Source organism: Dasypus novemcinctus, chromosome 17, assembly GCF_030445035.2.
Source record: "Dasypus novemcinctus isolate mDasNov1 chromosome 17, mDasNov1.1.hap2, whole genome shotgun sequence".
In the NCBI taxonomy this organism is placed as follows: domain Eukaryota; kingdom Metazoa; phylum Chordata; class Mammalia; order Cingulata; family Dasypodidae; genus Dasypus; species Dasypus novemcinctus.
Window position 1 is genome coordinate 19,333,066 of NC_080689.1, and position 18,268 is coordinate 19,351,333.

Genomic DNA, 18,268 nt, shown 5'->3' on the forward strand with positions numbered 1-18,268 from the left:
GTGTTAGAAACCCGCAGCTCTACCTTGAGCAAACACCACTTCTGCTTCAGTCTTGCCAGATTGATGTCCGGACACCTCCCACCCTGCAGGTTCCCAAAACAGCCTGCTCCAGTAAGCCTCTGTCACCACACAGCCAGTCTTCTGTAAGAGCGATGACGATAGTGTACTTACTCAGATGCCATCTTGCTCCACCCCAGTGACTTAATTTCTGTCTCTATGAATTCCCATATGCTAGTTATTTCACCATAGGTGAGATCATACAATATTTGTTCTTATGTATCTGGCTTATTTCATTCAACATGATGTTGTTAAAATTCATCCATGTTATTGCATATAAGGGAACTTCATTACTTTATATAGCCAAACTATTCTATACTTATTTTCTGAGGAACCACCATACTGCTGCCCACAGTGGCACCATTTTACATTCTGAGGAACAATATATAGGTTTCCCATTTCTCTGCAACCCTGCCAACTTTGTGAGTTTCCATTTATTAAGTAATAGCCATTTAGTGGGTATGACATTGTGTCTCTTGGTTTTGATTTGCATTTCCCTAATAACTAATGATGTTGAGCATCTTTTCATGTGCTTTTTCTCCATTTGTATATCTTCTTTGGAGAAATGTCTGTTCAAGTCCTGTGGCCATTTTTAATTGGTGGGCTTGTCTTTTAATGTTGCATTATAGGAGTTCTTTATATATTCTGTATTTTAAACTCTTATGAGATATATGGTTTCCAAATATTTTCTCTCATTCTGTAGGTAATCTTTTAACTTTCTTAACAATGTCCATTAATTCACAAAAGTTTTTAATTTTGATGAAGCTATCTAATTTTCCTTTTTTTTTTTTTTTGCTTATGCTTTTGATGTAAATTATACTATCATCACTTAATACATGGTCCTGAGGACATTCTATGAAATTTTTCTCTAGGACTTTTATAGTCTTAATTCTTATATTTAGGTCTTGGGTTCATATTAATTTGTTAGGTAGGCATATACTTTCATATTTTTGAATATGTCTATCCAGTTTCCCAGTAACATTGGTTAAATAGGCAATTCTTTCCCCATTGAGTGGATATGGCATCTTTGTCAAAAATCCTTAGGACTAAAAAATATTTGGCCATAGATAGGAAGGTTTATTTCTGCACTCACAATTCTATGCCATTGATGTACATATCTGTCCTTGTGCCAGTACTACACTGTGTTGATTAGTCTATCTTTGTAATATGTTTTGAAATCTGGAAGTGTGTGTTCTTCTTTTTCAAGATGTTTTTGACATGTTTTTGGATATTGGCATCCCTTGTCATTTCAAATGAATTTGGTGATTGGTTTTCCATTTCAGCAAAAAAGGCTGTTGGAATTTTGATTGAGATTGTGTTGAATCTGTAAATCATTTTGCGTAGGACTGACATATTAATATAGTTTTCCAATCCACTAACAAAGAATGTCTTTCCTCTAAGTATTCTTTAATGTATTTTTGCACCACTTTATAGTATTCTGCATAAAAGTCTTCTGCATCCATGATTAAATTTATTCCTAGAAATTTGATTTTCATTGTCACTGTAAAAGAAATTGTCCTATTGATTTTCTCTTCAGTTGTTCATTACTTTTATTTATTTTTATTTCATTTCTCTCCCCTCCCCCCCCCCCCCCCAGTTGTCTGCTCTCTGTGTCCATTCACTATGTGTTCTTCTGTGTCCCCTTGTATTCTTGTCAGTGGCACCCGGAATCTGTGTCTCGTTTTGTTGCGTCATCTTGCTGCATCAGCTCTCCGTGGGTGTGGTTCCAATTCCTGTGCAGGCTGACTTTTTTTGCACTGGACAGCTCTCCTTACGGGGCACACTCCTTGCATGTGGGTCTCCCCTATGCAGGGGACACCCCTGCATGGCACGGCATTCCTTGTGCACATCAGCACTGCACATGGGCCAGTTCATCACATGGGTCAGGAGGTCCTGGGTTTGAACCTTGGACCTCCCATGTGGTAGGCTCTATCCATTGGGCCAAATCTGCTTCCCTGTTCTTTACTTTTATATAGAACACCAGTGATTTTTGAGTATTGATCCTTTACCACTTCGCTGAATTCAATTATTAGTTTTGGTAGCTTTCTTGTTGATTCCTTGGGATTTTCTCAGATCATGCCATCTGCAAATAGGGAAAGTTCTTATTCTTCCTTTCCAATTCAAACACTTTTTTTCCTTGCGTGATTGCTCTGGTAGAATTTCCAGGACAATGGTGAACAGCAGTGTTGTAAGCAGACATACTTGTCTTGTTTCTGATCTTAGGGAGAATGCTTCCATTCTTTATTGTTGAGTATGATGTTACCTATGAGTTTTCATATGTGCTCTTTATTATGTTGAGGAAAAAATTTTAATTAAGATAAAGGAAAAGTCTCACAAATTATCCTTACATAAAATAGTTAATATAATATTATAAGCATTAGGTACTCTTTGATTCAATTTTGTTAAAATAAAAAAGACTGGAAAGAAACTTCAAATTATCAAGAGTGGTTTGCTCTGAGTCAGTGATACAATAGTGGTGTAACTTGTCTTGATTGTTGAAATGTTTTCCAGGAATAGTACAGAATCGCAGTTAACATTTTAAAAATAGGTAATGTAGGGTATGTTTCCATTTTTTTCCATTGACTACATGGCCCGTATTAAGTGCTTAATGTTACCTGTTATATAGTCCATCTACAATCCATTCTCCACACTGCAGCCACAGTGATGCTTCATATGTGTAAAGGTCACTCCCTTGTTAAAACTCTCCAGGGGCTTCCTCTCTCACTTGAGAAAAAATATCCAAGTTCCTTCCCCCTAATTTAGAAATTCTGTCTTTATCATGTCCTTATCTACCACTTAGATCCTCTTTTCTTTTTCCCCCTCTAGCCCAAAGCTCCAGATATATTGCCTTCTTTAAATTCTAAAACACCCTTGGTGATTTTTTTACTTAAGTTATTTGAACTAGTTGTTTATTCTGCCTGGGAAAATGTTCACAAAAAGACTTTCGTCATTCAGAAGTCCATTTAAGTTTCATGTCCTTAGATTGATTTTCTCTGACCACTACTCTAAATAAGCCACTTAGTTACTCTTTATGGCATTTCTCTATTTCCTGCACAATACCGCTTATCTATATATCTTTTTTGAAGTTTATTTTTGTTTCTTTTTTGTCTCTTCCTACTAGAATAAGTTCCCTTAGACTTGTGCATGTCATCCACAGATGCTCCATGAACACTTATTTAATGAATTTTCTGTTCAGTGTTTTTATTTTCCACGTGTTCTATGGTCAATATTATTTCTATATAAAATAAATTTCATATTGAATTTAAATACATTTTAAATACAGTACTCTAATTAGTCTGAGTTCAAATCCAGCTACAATGGCAAACTAGTATCACTCTGCCGAAGTTCTTTAATCTTTCTGATTCGTCATCTGTAAAACGGGAATAATGTCTAACTCATAAAATCACTGCAGAAATTAAATCACATAAGTAAAAGCGACTGAACACGCAACAAAATTTTCCTAAAATTATCTCAACACTAAAGACTACCCTCTGATAACAGTCCAGCACTCGCATTCGACTCTGCCAAGCGCAAGGGCAGCCGGGAAGGAGGCCGGCGTCGGCCGCTAGGGCAGCACTTCCGCCCCAGCTTGTTCGCAGCCAATCGGCCTCCGATGCTCCGCCCTTTCCGTTGCGTGGAAAACAAGCCTCCAGAGCGTCTTCTTCCGGCGGGAGCGGTGCTGCTCCTTACCATGGTAAGTTGGGTGGGGGTTAGGGTGCTGCTGTTGTAGGTGACTCCTTTTATCTTCTTTAGTTCCGACGCACCCTTGAAATGCCTCACTGCCCAGAGAGGGGTCGTCAGAGTTGCGGCCGAGTCCCCCCGGAGAAGCGGCTGTCCCCAGAGTCTTGATCTCCCTTGATCCCTCATCCCCTTCTGCCGCCGGGTATCCCTGCTCCTCTTCGGCAGGAGCTTTCAGCTCCTGGCTAATTAATTATTTCCCTTCGCCGAGGTTTCCTTGATGTAGAAATAAAAGCCCTGGTCAATATCAACAACTACAAATCAACAAAAGACCCTAAAAGAGGTCCACTGCAACAACCACCGTAACAGTGACACTAAGAGAAGTTATGAAAACGCCGGCGGCAGTAAAAATGGCTCAGAGTAGTAGTTTAAGGCATATGTCTCCACTCTGCAACTTGGCTTTTTTGAATGCTGGTAGCCTACAGCTACAGGACAGTGACTGGAGAAAGTCAAGGTGTTGAGAGAGCATTTTATTGCTACTTTATTTCTTCGTTTGTAGAAACTGATGAAGATTCCACAGTACCTTGTTGGAATTGATTGTTGGGTTGTGATGTTTCTCTAAATGTTGTTAAAGGAATTAGTCATTTTATGCCTTTAGAAATGAAGTGTATGTCTATCTCGCTGAGTTTTATCTATAGATAAGTTGTGATTTCAGGTGTGGTGAACAGTGTGGAGCATTGATTGCCTGCATGTGTGAAAGCGACTACTTTTCTCTGCCTAGCTTTTGTAACGCTACTAAGTTTTTTCCATGAGTGAATGTGGTTGGGAAAATGTTTTATTCACACACTTTGTCTTTGTATATTTTCTGTAATCCCTCTTTAAAAAGTTAGTAAAATATACCTTTCAAACTAATGACCAAATAGCCTCCACCTGCACCCTTCAAAACATTTACTACTGTGGAGTCAAAGGGATATTTCTGTAGTTTGACCATGCCACTCCCTTGCTTAAAACCTTTACATTGTTTTGTTTTGTTTTTTCTATAGGCCTCAAAATAAAGTCCTGTTATTCATGGCATGCAAAGCCATTCATAGTCAAGTGTCCCATTTTACACACAAAACATCTATATTCCAGTTACCATGAGCAGCTCTCAGATCACACTCTTAGAGTTGGGACTTTGCACCTAATTTGTACATGCTGTTCCATCTGTCTGAACTGTCCATCACCTCAGTCTCCCACCCCATCCTTTTCATTCCATTCCTTACATGTCCTTAAGTCTCTTTTGTGAGCCTTTTCCCCATGTTCCAAGATCCAGCATACGATCCTTTGTGCCCCATGATACCTTGTCTTCCCACTGACATATGTAGGCCTTGCCTGGCTGTTAAAATTGTTTTAAATTTTCTTTCCTACGTCCTAGACTGTAAGCTGTTTGAGAACAGGACCAATGTTGTTCACGCTTGTATTCCCAGAGCTTGTACCGTTCCTGATGCAGAGGAAGTTTTCAATAAATATCTGTTTAATGATATACTGAATAAATATCTATGGCTCTTAAGTTTTATGCTTCAAACAGTAATATAGAGAAATAATAGCATTTAAATTTTATTTTAAAGGATAATGGGACGAAGGTTTTAGTATTCACCCATATGTATTATTTATTAAGAATGTGCTGTATGCAAAGTAGAGAGCTTTCATAGAAAATGCAAAGAAAGTACAGCCTTGGTCATTAATGAAGATGCTGAAAAATTACATACAATGCAAGATGACAAGATGAAGGTTCTACTATGGTTAATTGCCAAATAAGTGGTTCAGAAAAAACTACAGTTTGGAATGATCTGAGAAGGTTTTATGTGGGATGTGAAACATTGAAACTACTCTTATACTATTTAATACTCATTACCCTCATTTAGATGAGGAAAAACAGGCTATGAAAATTGTTAAGTGTTACAGAGCTAGTAGATCTTAATTTAGACAAGCCTGGCCTTTTTAGCTCAGAGTAGTAAGTGATCATGAGACCTGGGTGGACCAGTGTATTTTTTTTAAGATTTATTTATTTATTTATTTATTTATTTATTTATTTACACACACACACACACACACACACACACACACACACACCGTTGTCTGTACTCTGTGTCTATTTGCTGCGTCTTGTTTCTTTGTCCGCTTCTGTTGTCAGCGGCGCGGGAAGTGTGGGCGGTGCCATTCCTGGGCAGGCTGCACTTTCTTTCACGCTGGGCGGCTCTCCTTACGGGGTGCACTCCTTGCGCGGGGCTCCCCTACGCGGGGGACACCCCTGCGTGGCAGGGCACTCCTTGCGCTCATCAGCACTGCGCATGGCCCTGCTCCACACGGGTCAAGGAGGCCCGGGGTTTGAACCGCGGACCTCCCATGTGATAGATGGACGCCCTAACCACTGGGCCAAGTCCGTTTCTCTGGTGGACCAGTTTAGATGGAGATAGATTCATGTCAGGATTATGTAATAAGACTGGAAAGAAATTGGGGCTAAGTTACTGAAAACTTTGAATCCAGGTTGTAAAATTTGGAGTTTATCTTTTTTTTTTTTGAAGTTTATCTTAATGGTGATGGCAAGCCAATATAATTTTAGAGTGACAGGAATGTTAGAAATTTTGTTTTGTCGTTAGTATCAGTATGGCATGAGAAATGGCACTCTACCTTAAAAAAAAAAAAAAAAAGCACACTTTATTTTGAAATAATGAAAAACTTTCAGGACAGTTGCAAAAATAACACAAACCCCATACAGAGAATTCCAACATAACCCCAGCCCCCAGACACCCGGATCTGCCTAAATTGGTTAAATTAAATGTTGCCAATTCTGCCATATCATTCTATTATCTATAAATCTGTATTTTTCTGTCTACCTACCTATCTATTGAACATTTGAGAGCAGGTGGCTCTCATTCTACTTGAATATACAATTCCAAAAAGATGTTCATTTATATAATCACCTTAAGTGCAGTTATGAGGTTCAAGAAATTTAACATGTAAAGTTTACATTCTATATTCCAATCTTTTTCCTTTGTTCCAATGATATCCTTTTGAGCATTTTCTCTCCCATTCTTAGATCCTATCCAGTGTTATGTATTGTATTTAATTGTCATTGTTTCTTTAGTTTCTCTTTCTTCCTCCTGCCTTTTTGCCTGCATAGTTTCCAATGAGATATTGTCATTTAATCTTACTGAATGTCCCTGTGCATAACACTTTCCTTCTCTCTCATGGCGTTCAGATTTCTCTATCTTTGACATTTGACAGTTTGGTTACAACATGGTGCTATGTGGATATACTGGGTTTATTCTCTTTGGAGTTTGTTGAGCATCTTGAATATATAGTCATGTCTATATATGAATGTATAGTCATGTCTTTTATTAAATTTGGGAAGTTTTCTGCCATTATTTCTTTGAATAGTCTCTCTGCCCCCCCTTTTTTCTCCTTCAGAGACTCCCACAATGCCTCTATTGGTAGGTTTGATGGTGTCCCACACTTTCCTCAGGCCCTATTCACTTTTTCATTCTTTCTACTTCTCTGAATCAATTATTTAAATAATCTTATCTTTACAATTCACTGATTCTTTCTTCTGCCAACTTCAATCTGCTCTTGAACCCCTTTAAGGAATCATAATTTCCATCTCTCTGTTGATATCCTCTTTGTGTTCAGCTGTCTTTTTCCTGATTTCCTTTAGTTCTTTGTATTTTCCTTTAGCTCTTTGAGCATATTTAGGAACTATGTTAGTCAGGGTTCTCTAGGGAAACAGAATCAACAAGAGATATCTGTCAATAGTATGCAATTCTATAATCTCTCACCCAGCAGTGAGAGGTTTTGCAGGCAGGCTGCAACCAGGGACTGCAGTGAAAGTCCAGTGAAGGTTCTTGATGAATTCCTTTTTTTTTTTTTTTAATTTCTCTCCCCTTCCCCCCCCAAGTTGTCTGCTCTCTCTGTCCACTCACTGTGTGTTCTTCTATGACCGCCTATGTCCTTATCAGTGGCACCAGGAATCTGTGTTTCTTTTTGCTGTGTCATCTTTTTGTATCAGCTCTCCTTGAGTGTGGCGCCATTCTCAGGCAGGCTGCACTTTCCTTTCGCGCTGGGTGGCTCTCCTTACGGGGCACACTCCTTGCGTGTGGGGCTCCCCTACGCGGGGGACACCCCTGCATGGCAGGGCACTCCTTGCGTGCATCAGCACTGCGCATGGGCCAGCTCCACATGGTCAGAGAGGCCCGGGGTTTGAACTGTGGACCTCCCATGTGGTAGGCAGACACCCTAACCACTGGGCCAAGTCTGCTTCCCTCTTGATGAGTTCTGGGAGATGTTGGCTGTCCAGAGACACGCTGGGACATTCTCTCTCAATGCTGGAATCACTTCCCCTTTTAAGGCATTCAAATGATTAGGTTAAGGGTCACTCCTGCTGATTGCAGTCTCCCTGATTAATGTAATTATAACCAACTATCTGTGATTTATCACTGCAGTAAAGTCAATGGTGACTAAAGTCTGCAAATGCCCTTGTATTACAGTTAGCCCAGTGGTTGGCTGACCAAACATCCGGGCACAATTACCTGGCCAAGTTGACACAATAGCCTAACTGTCACAGGACCATTTAAAAAGTTGTTGTGTAGTTCTCTTCATTGATAGTTTCTAATTTTCTCCTTTGCATGGTCAATTGCTTCCTGTTTTCTTTTGTATGTTTTATAATCTTTTTTTGCAACCTGGACATTTTAATAATTTAATGTGCTATTGCTGGTATTCAGACTGGGACGTCTGTTCCTTAAACTTGTGTCCAGGGAAGCAGACTTGGCCCAGTGGATGGGGCGTCCACCTACCACATGGGAGGTCCACGGTTCAAACCCCGGGCCTCCTTGACCCGTGTGAGCGCAGTGTTGATGCGCTCAAGGAGTGCCGTGCCACACAGGGGTGTCCCCCGCATAGGGGAGCCCCACGTGCAAGGAGTGTGCCCCATAAGGAGAGCCACCCAGCGCGAAAGAAAGTGCAGCCTGCCTGAGAATGGCACCGCACACACGGAGAACTGACACAACAACAACAACAAAAAGAAACAGGTTCCCAGTGCCGCTGATAAGGATAGAAGTGGTCACAGAAGAACACGCAATGAATGGACACAGAGAGCAGACAACTCGGAGGTTGGCGGGTGGAAGGGGAGAGAAAATAAATAGAAAATAAATCTTAAACAAGAAAAAAAAAAAAACCTTGTATCCACCTGGTGGATGACAGAGATTTCCTAAAAAGAAGTAGAAGTAAAAAAAGAGAACACCTTTCCCATTCTTTGCAAATTGACTTGTGTGGGTGCTTTCCTTCAGAGTTTATTTGTATAATAAGTTTAGAGAAAGCTCCTGGTGAAAGCATTCAGGCTTCCCTGGTCCTTTCTGTGCTTGCCTGTTGTCTTGGATATGTGCTTTCAGGCCTAGGATTTCCCACACTTACATGGGTATGAATGTTACCTCCTTACAAGGAAATAATTTTCTCACAGTCCGAGGCACTACTCTGTATGTTTTTCTTTTTCTTTTTAAAGATTTATTCAATTTATTCAATTAATTTATTTCTCCCGACCTCCTCGTTGTTTTGCACTTTCTATTCGTCATCCTTGTTTCTTTGGGAAGCAATGGGAACCAAACCCAGGACCTCTGATGTGGAAGGAAGGTGCCTACTCACTTGAGCTGCCCATTGCATCAGATCCTTGTCTTATTCGTCTTCTTTAGGAGGCACCAGGAACCGAACCAGGGACCTCCCATGTGGTAAGCAGAAGTGCAATCGCTTGAGCCACACCCACTTCTCAGCACTGTATGTTCTACAGTCAGAATCCCTTGGCCCAGGCAGCCACTTGGCTGATCTCCCACAGCATTCTGTAGGAGAGCCCTGTGAGCCACCTTCTACAAGCTGGGCAAATTTGAGGATGGCACGTCCCTCAGGCCACCACCATACACATTGGTCCAGACACACATACTCCCAGTATGTGCACAAGGGTTACTCTGCTTTCTCCAGAACTGGGGCCAGGGAACAAGTGAGGGGTGGGAATGGTCAGACAGTATACCAGGAGATCCTGCTGCTCTTTCTTCATTTGACAGTTGCTTTATTAATTGCAATCCTTTAAATGTTTTCTGGAGCTTTGAGAAAGATATTTCTGCCAGTTCTTGCTCTGTGGGGGAACAGAGCCCTGAAGTTTCTGAAAAAACTCAACTATCTTGATCGGTGCGATCTTGCATTCTGCGTTTTGAGAAACCTTGATTTTCCTAACCTGGAATTTGAATTAAAGTAACTTAAGTGAAAGTGGGCTGAAGTTATACAGAAGATATCCAAGGTTAACAGTATTAAGCATAATATTTTGTGTTTGGGATCAAAACATGCCATACATAAATCTTTATTTTATACACTCATTAGTCTTTATTTGGATATTAAAATTAGCTGTACTTTTTCCAGTCCTCTTTTTGTAACTTTTGCTATTTTTCACTTTATTTTTTAATTGAATATTTTCAAACATACAAAACTATGGAGAGTATAAGATGAGTCCCCATGAACACATACCCAGAATCAACATTTATCAGCATTCTGCTATTCTTGTTCTTTGTATGCTGTTTTTGAAACTCCGGATTTCTAGTGCTTAGCCCTTTGTTCTTCCTTCTTTGAGTCTCAGCATAATGCAACAAATGACATATCTGTTTGAAGAAATGAGATCTACCTTCTCATAACTAATCAAGTGCTCCTAGATGCTAACTGTGCAGGAAAATCATGCCTCTGCTTGTATTAGATTTGCAAGTTTTTCGTATTTATAATCTGTTAATACCCACTGCTTTCTTTGAAGCTTCAGTGTTCGAAACAATTAAATTGGCCACCATTAGTGAGGTGGAAATGTATATAGTAGAAAATTACAATCCAAACATGTAAATACATGGTATGTAGCATTCAAATTACTATGTATGAGCTATTGAAAATTGTGAAGCATTTTTTCCCCTGTAAACAGTTACTCTCGTTTTTGCAATAACATGTAAAATTTTCTCTTTAAAATTACCTGTAGAATTTTGTTTTTGGAAACTAATGACAAAAAACTAGTAGGGCCATGTCACATATTTAGCATATAAAAAGTTAAATTTTTTTTAACTTTTTTCCTTGAACTTTGTCATTCATATTGTTTATAAATATAAACAATAAGTGTAGAGTATAAGTTGTGAATTTACAAAACAAAAGTGCATATCATCATGCAGGGCTCCCATACTTTACCCTACCACCAACACCTTGCGTTATGAAACTATTGTTACAAACTGAAAGAGCACCATCAAAACATTACTAAAGGGAAGTGCATGTGGCTCAAGTAATTGGGCTTCCATCTACCATATGGGAGACTCAGGGTTCAATTCCCAGGGCCTCCTGGTGGAGGCATGCTGGTCCACATGGAGAGCTAACCTGCGTGGTGAGCTGGCCATAGCAGAGTGCTGGCCTACGTGGCAAACTGGCCTGAATGGAGAGCTGGTGCAGCAAGATGATGCAACAAAAAAAAGAGACAGAGAGGAGAGACAATAAGAGACGCAGCAGATCAGGGTGGCGCAGGAGATTGAGCACTTCTTTCCCACTCTAGAAGGTCCCAGGATTGGTTCCTAGTACCACCTAAAGAGAAGAAAAGCAGATTTAGAAGAACGCACAACAAATTCACACAGCAGACAACGAGGGGCAGGGGAAGAAATAAATAAATCTTTAAAAAACAAGCATTACTACTAACTATAGCCAATATCTTACATTTGGTGTATTTTTCCCCCAACCCATCCTGTTAATGACACCCTGTTTTAGTATTATATACTCATTATAGTTCATGAGAGAATGTACTCATATTTTTTCTGTTAACCACAGTTCATCTTCCACTACAGAATTCCTTGTGTTGTACAGTCCAATCGTTTGTACAGTCATTCAGCGTATACACTCAGTGGCTCTCATATTAATCACCAAGTTGTGCTATCATCACCTCAGTCAATTTCAGAACCTGCATTACTCCAAAAGGAAAAAGTCCCCATACCCCCTTATACTTCTATATTGTCCCTTAGAATTGATGTCTTTGCCATTGCTGTAAAATATTACAGTATTACTGTTAACTACAATTCATAAGTTAAATTTTCATGCTTAACACTTTGTAAAGGAAGGACTTCTTATACTATTAACCACAATCTTCATCCATCACCAAAATCATCATTATGTGAATACATGGCTACATGCTGTGTATTCTCTAGTCTCCTTTCAAATATTATGTACACAGACCACCCCTTTCAGCCATGGTCACGTTTATACATCAGCAGTGTTAGTTATACTCACTATAAAATTCGTTACCATCAATTCTATTCATTTCCACACATTTACAATAAAACTGTATTAAGAATTCTACATACATTAAGCATCAGCTCCCACTTTCCTAGTAACCTATACTCTCTAGAGGTTACCTCCTTGAGTTTACTCATCATTTTAGTTCATATTAGTGAGACCATACATATGTCCTTTTGTTTTGACTTATTTCACTCAAGGTAATTTTCATCCATGTCGTTATGTGTATTTCAATTTCATTTCATCTTATACCTGAATAGTATTCTATTGTATGTATATACCGTGTATTGTTTGCTCATCAGTTGATGGACACTTGGTTGTTTCCATATTTTGGCAATTGTGAGTAATGCTGCTATGAATATCAGCATGCAAATGTCAATTCACATCCTTACTTTCAGTTCTGAATATATGCCTAATAACAAGATTGCTGGATCATACAGCAGTTCTATATTTAGTTTCTTAAGGAACTGCCAGACTGTCTTCCACAAAGGCTGCATCATTCTACATTTCCACCAGCAGTGAAGGAGTGTTCCTATTTCTTAACATCCTCTTCAACCCTTATAGTTCTCTGATTTTGTAGTAATGGCCATTCTATAACGTTTGAAATGATATCTCATTATAGTTTTGATCTGCATTTCCCTAATAGCTAATGATGTTGAACATTTTTTCATGTGCTTTTTGGCCATTTATGTTTCCTGTTTGGAGAAATGTCTTTTCAAGTCTTTGGCCCATTTTTTAATTGGTTTGCTTGTCTTTTTAATATTTGATGTATTATCTCTTTATATAACATGAATATTAAACTTATTGGCTATGTGGTTTCCAAATATTTTCTCCCATTGAATAGGCTGCCTTTTCATTTTCATGACAAAGTCCTTTGAAGCACAAAAAGTTTATTTGAGGAGGTCCCATTTATTTTTCCTTTTGTTGCTCATGCTTTGGTTATGAGGTATAAGAAATCATCACGTATCACAAGATCTTGAAGATATTTCCCTACATTTTCTTCTAGGAGTTTTATGGTTCTAGCTTTTATATTTAGGTCCTTGATCCATTTTGAGTTAATTTTTTTTTTAAGATTTATTTTATTTATTTCTTCTCCTGTCCCCCACTACTTCCCCCCGTTGTCTGCTTTCTGTGTCCATTCACTGTGTGCTCTTCTTTGTCTGCTTGTATTCTTATTAGGCGGCTCCAGGAACCGATCCTGGGACCTTCTGCAGTGGGAGAGAGGCGATTACTCTCTTGCACCCCCTCAGGTCCCTGTCTGCTACATCTTCTTATTTTCTCTGCTCTGTGTCTCTTGTTGCATCACCTTGCTGCGCCAGCTCTCCGTGTCATCTGGCACTCCCACGTGGGGTGACTTTCTTGCACAGGGCAGCATTCTCACGCAAGGCGGCATTCCCATTCGGGTGGTACTCCTGCGCAGGGCCGCATTCCTGCCTGGGCTGGCACTCCACGTGGGCCAGCTCATCACGTGGGCCAGCCTACCCTCACCAGGAGGCCCTGGGCATCAAACCCTGGGCCTCCTATATGGTAGATGGGAGCCCAGTTGGTTGTGCCACATCCACTTCCCTTGAGTTAATTTTTGTATAAGGTGTGAGATAGGGGTCCTCCTTCTTTCTTTTGGTTATGGATATCCAATTTACCCAGGACCATTTGTTGAAGAGACTGTTGTGGCCCAGCTGGGTAGTCTTGACGAAAATCATATTCCTATAAATTTGAGGATCTGTTTCTGAATACTCAGTTCTGTTCCATTAGTCAACACATCTTATCTTTATGCCAGTTATGCTGTTTTTACCACTGTAGCTAAGTAATATGCTTTAAAGTCAGGAGGTGAGAGTCCTCCAACTTCTTTTTAAAGACATTTTTGGCTATTTGGGACCTATTACCCTTCCAAATAAATTTGGTAATTGGCATTTCCAATTCTTTAAAAAAAGGCTGTTGGAAGTTTTATTGGGAATGCATTGAATCTCTAGATGAATTTGGATAGAATTTACATCTTAGGGATATTTAAACATCCAATCCGTGAGCATGGAATGTCTCTCCATTTATTTAGGTTGTCTTTGGTTTTTTTTAGCAATGTTTTGTAGTTTTCTGAATATAAATCCTTATGTCCTTGGTTAGGTTTCCCCCTAAACAGTTAATTCTTTTCGTTTCTATTGTAAATGGGATTTTTTTCTGACTTCTTCCTCAGATTGCTCATTAGTAGTGTATAGAAACACAGCTGATTTTTGTGTATTAATCTTGTATCCTGTCATTTTGCTGAACTCGTCTATTCTGGTATCTTTGTTTCAGGTTAAGTGTTTTTGAATGATAACTGAGGAATTTAGTAATCACAGGCTTTTTTGTGACTATTCCCATTACTACCATTAAACCTCATAAATTCAATCATATAGCATTCACTTGAAGTACTCTTTTTGGTTTTCCTAACACACATGTAAATTAAGTTCTACCTTAGTATCTGTGCCACATCATAGAAAAATGACTGGGTTGGATTTCATCAATTTTGGGGTGACGTAATTTTTTTTTAAAGATTTATTTATTTATTTATTTATTTAACCCCCCCCCCCCCCCGGTTGTCTGTTCTCGGTGTCTATTTGCTGCGTCTTGTTTCTTTGTCGGCTTCTGTTGTCGTCAGTGGCACGGGAAGTGTGGGCGGCGCCATTCCTGGGCAGGCTGCACTTTCTTTTCACGCTGGGCGGCTGTCCTCACGGGTGCACTCCTTGCGCGTGGGTCTCCCCTACGCGGGGGACACCCCTGCGTGGCACGGCACTCCTTGCGCGCTTCAGCACTGCGCATGGGCCAGCTCCACACAGGTCAAGGAGGCCCAGGGTTTGAACCGCGGACCTCCCATGTGATAGACGGACACCCTAACCACTGGGCTAAGTCCGTTTCCCAGACCTAATTTTAAATATAGACTAAATAGCAAGAGGATTTGGGCAGCGGATGTGAGTATACTAGAAAGGTACCTGAGAAAGATAGGGTTCCTTCAAAACAGCTGAAACTGAGATTCAACAAGGAATTGATTTAACTGTGCATAGGAATAAGCATGTCATTTAATATCAGCAGAGAAAGCATGATTTCAAATGAGTAATACAAAATCTTAAAAACAAATTTTATGACTAATAAGTAGGTATAGATTTGACCAACTATACAGATTTCTAACTTTTTAAATTGGGTCATTTATCTTTTTTTTTTTTTTTTTTAATTTGTAGAAACTCTGTAGATAGAGGAAATTGGCCAATTGTCTGTCATGAATTTTAATTTCTTTCTCACAATTTGTCTTTCCGTGCTAAGGGTTTGTTTTGTTTTGTTTTAGGATATTTTTTCCCCACATAAAACTGTATAGTAAAATTGACCAGTTTTTTTCCTTTATAGCTTCTTGGTTTTATGTCCTATTAAGAAAGGGTTTTGTAACTCCAAGGTTATAAAATTATGTATCCGTGTTTTCTTCAGGTATGGTATAGTTTTATTATTATTTTTAATAGTAACATTCAATGAATTAAGATATAATTTTCTTTAAATACCTTTTCTTTGGGGAGTGGTACAACACTTTTACTCAAGAAAAAAATCAAAGATCTGACATTTTTACATTCCACAAGTCTTGTTTATTTTTTACTCGTCTTATGCCATGAATTCATAGGGAATAGGACCCTGTAGCTTAGACCTCTTTCCATTGCTTCTCACAAAGTGTGCTTCTCTGGCTGAAGCAGACTGGCACTTCATTTGAACCCAGGTAATTTTCTTTGACTTCCTTCTTTTTCTTATTTTCTTTCACTTGCTTCAGGAAGCTGTCTTGGCTCTTAGAGTACTTAATATGCTCAATACATACATTAATTTACCTTGTTTGTATGCAGTGATACCAAGAGCATGTTGGGTAAAATTTAGACTCTTCCAGTTTTGCCATAGTAACATTTGTGGGGCAAACAGTGCCTGTTCAAAAGGGATGTCTAAGATATTTTCTTGTAAGTAACTTCACATGTATGTGGCCAAGGGAACAACTTCATGCTTTCTTAAAGGTCTAGGAAACATAGCAGGTGCCTTTCCTCTTTCCCTTTTTGTTCGTCGTTTCAACAAATTACTGCAAGATGGAGGTTCCGGCGAAAAGGAATTATAGCCTTATTTTATAATTTTTAAAATAATTTAAAAATTAGAGTAGGGAGTTTAGTAAGGATCTAGCTTTACCTTTTTCCAAACACCATTTATTGCATAACTCATATTTTTGGGGGATATTGCTTTTATCATAAACTATCATCTCTTATGTGCTTGAACTTCTAATCATGGATGGCAAATCCCATTCTAGTCATCACTGATCTCTTTCTGTCATTGTCATCCCCTCTGTAATACTTTTCCTGCTAGCCTCATACTACCATTGTCTAGCAGTGGCCAGAGAGGCTACCTAGGATATCAGATATTGTAACCGAATACCTAAAAAGGGGATCCTCAGAGATTTTACTATAATAATAACACCAGCCCTTTTAAATATATGTATATGTAACTTTGACTAGGTAAATTGTAATATTTTCTTTACATTACTTACATTTGGCAAACTATTTCCTTTTGTGACTCAAAATGGCCTTATCCATATTTTTTTAAAAAATGTGGTCTGTAGCTAAAATGCCTGGGTTTGAATTTCTGCTCAGCTATTTCCTAGCTTTGTGACCTTGGACATCTTACTAAAAATGGTTTTCACCTCACTGAATGAGTATTAAATAGATAAATATATGTATAGTATCTAGAATATGTGCTTGACATATTTGAAACACTTAATAAATTTTAGTTACTATGTCATACCATAGGAATGATGAAGATCAGATATTTACAGAAATACTGATTTGCATATTTTATTGGTTTTAAAGGGGACAATTCATTTCTTTCGAAAACCACAGAGATCGATTTTTGGCAGATTATTACAGGAATTTACACTTGTAGCAGCTGACCGGAGGGTAAGTTATTTTTATTCCTTATCTCCAAATTTCAGTGACAAAATTATAATGTTACAAATTGTAATTTTTTTTTTTTTTTTAAAGATTTATTTATTTTTATTTAATTCCCCCCCCCTCTCCTGGTTGTCTGTTCTTGGTGTCTGTTTGCTGCGTCTTGTTTCTTTGTCCGCTTCTGTTGTCGTCAGCGGCACGGGAAGTGTGGGCGGCGCCATTCCTGGGCAGGCTGCACTTTCTTTTCACGCTGGGCGGCTTTCCTCACGGGCGCACTCCTTGCGCGTGGGGCTACCCCACGCGGGGGACACCCTTGCGTGGCACGGCACTCCTTGCGCGCATCAGCGCTGCGCATGGCCAGCTCCACACGGGTCAAGGAGGCCCGGGGTTTGAACCGCGGACCTCCCATATGGTAGACGGACGCCCTAACCACTGGGCCAAAGTCCGTTTCCCACAAATTGTAATTTTTAAGGCAAATAGAAATCACTCTCAGTCTTACTATGTTGTTTTCATTTTTCAATGTCAGGTAAGTAATTTTTAATGTAATATTACGTTTAGTATATAATTGTTTTGCTTTGATGGGAGGTAACTAGGCTTCAGTTTAAGTTTTTTATTCTAAAATGTTTTTGAAAAATGTGTTTTGCAGTTGACTTGTATTACTAATTTTTTAAAAAATTGCATGACTATAGTTTGAAGCCATATATTTTCTCTCTCTCTCTCTCTCTCTTTTTTTTTTTTTAGGAGGTACTGGGTGTTGAACCCAGGACCTCATATACAGGAAGCAGACACTCAACTGCTGAGCTACATCTGCTCACCAATGAGAATTAGTTTTTCCTTTGTTTGTTTTTAGGAGGTGTCCATTTTTATCTAAGTTATCTAATTTGTTCTTGTACCTTGGTTCATAATACTCCTTTATTTTCCAGTTTTTGCTTCATGTATTCTGGTGCTTTGTTATAGGTACATTTATATTTATGATTGTTATGAATTCATGATAGATTAACCATTTTACTGATATAAAATGTCCTCCTTCATATCTACTAACTTTTTTTTGTTTTGTTTTGTTTTAAAGATTTTTATTTATTTATTTAAATCCCCCCCTCCCCCGGTTGTCTGTTCTCTGTGTCTATTTGCTGCGTCTTGTTTCTTTGTCCACTTCTGTTGTCTTCAGCGGCACTGGAAGTGTGGGCGGCACCATTCCTGGGCAGGCTGCACTTCTTTCGTGCTGGGCGCACTCCTTGCGTGTAGGGCTCCCCTACGCAGGGGACACCCCTGCGTGGCAC

The 18,268-nt window shown here is 39.1% G+C and overlaps 1 protein-coding gene across 4 annotated transcripts in view; it reads left to right on the top strand.

The window, feature by feature from the left end:
* Positions 1-3,564: 3,564 nt before the first annotated feature.
* SLC30A6 (solute carrier family 30 member 6) overlaps positions 3,565-18,268 on the top strand; it is a 56,226-nt gene continuing 41,522 nt past the window's right edge. For all 4 annotated transcript variants that reach the window (XR_009181108.2, XR_009181109.2, XM_012523072.4 and 1 more), the window contains exons 1-2: positions 3,565-3,751; positions 16,911-16,997. Coding sequence is in view for 2 of the 4 variants with exons in the window: in XM_012523072.4 (XP_012378526.3) it covers positions 3,671-3,751; positions 16,911-16,997 (168 nt within the window). In the remaining 2 variants the exon portion in view is untranslated. The remainder of the gene's footprint in view (positions 3,752-16,910; positions 16,998-18,268) is intronic.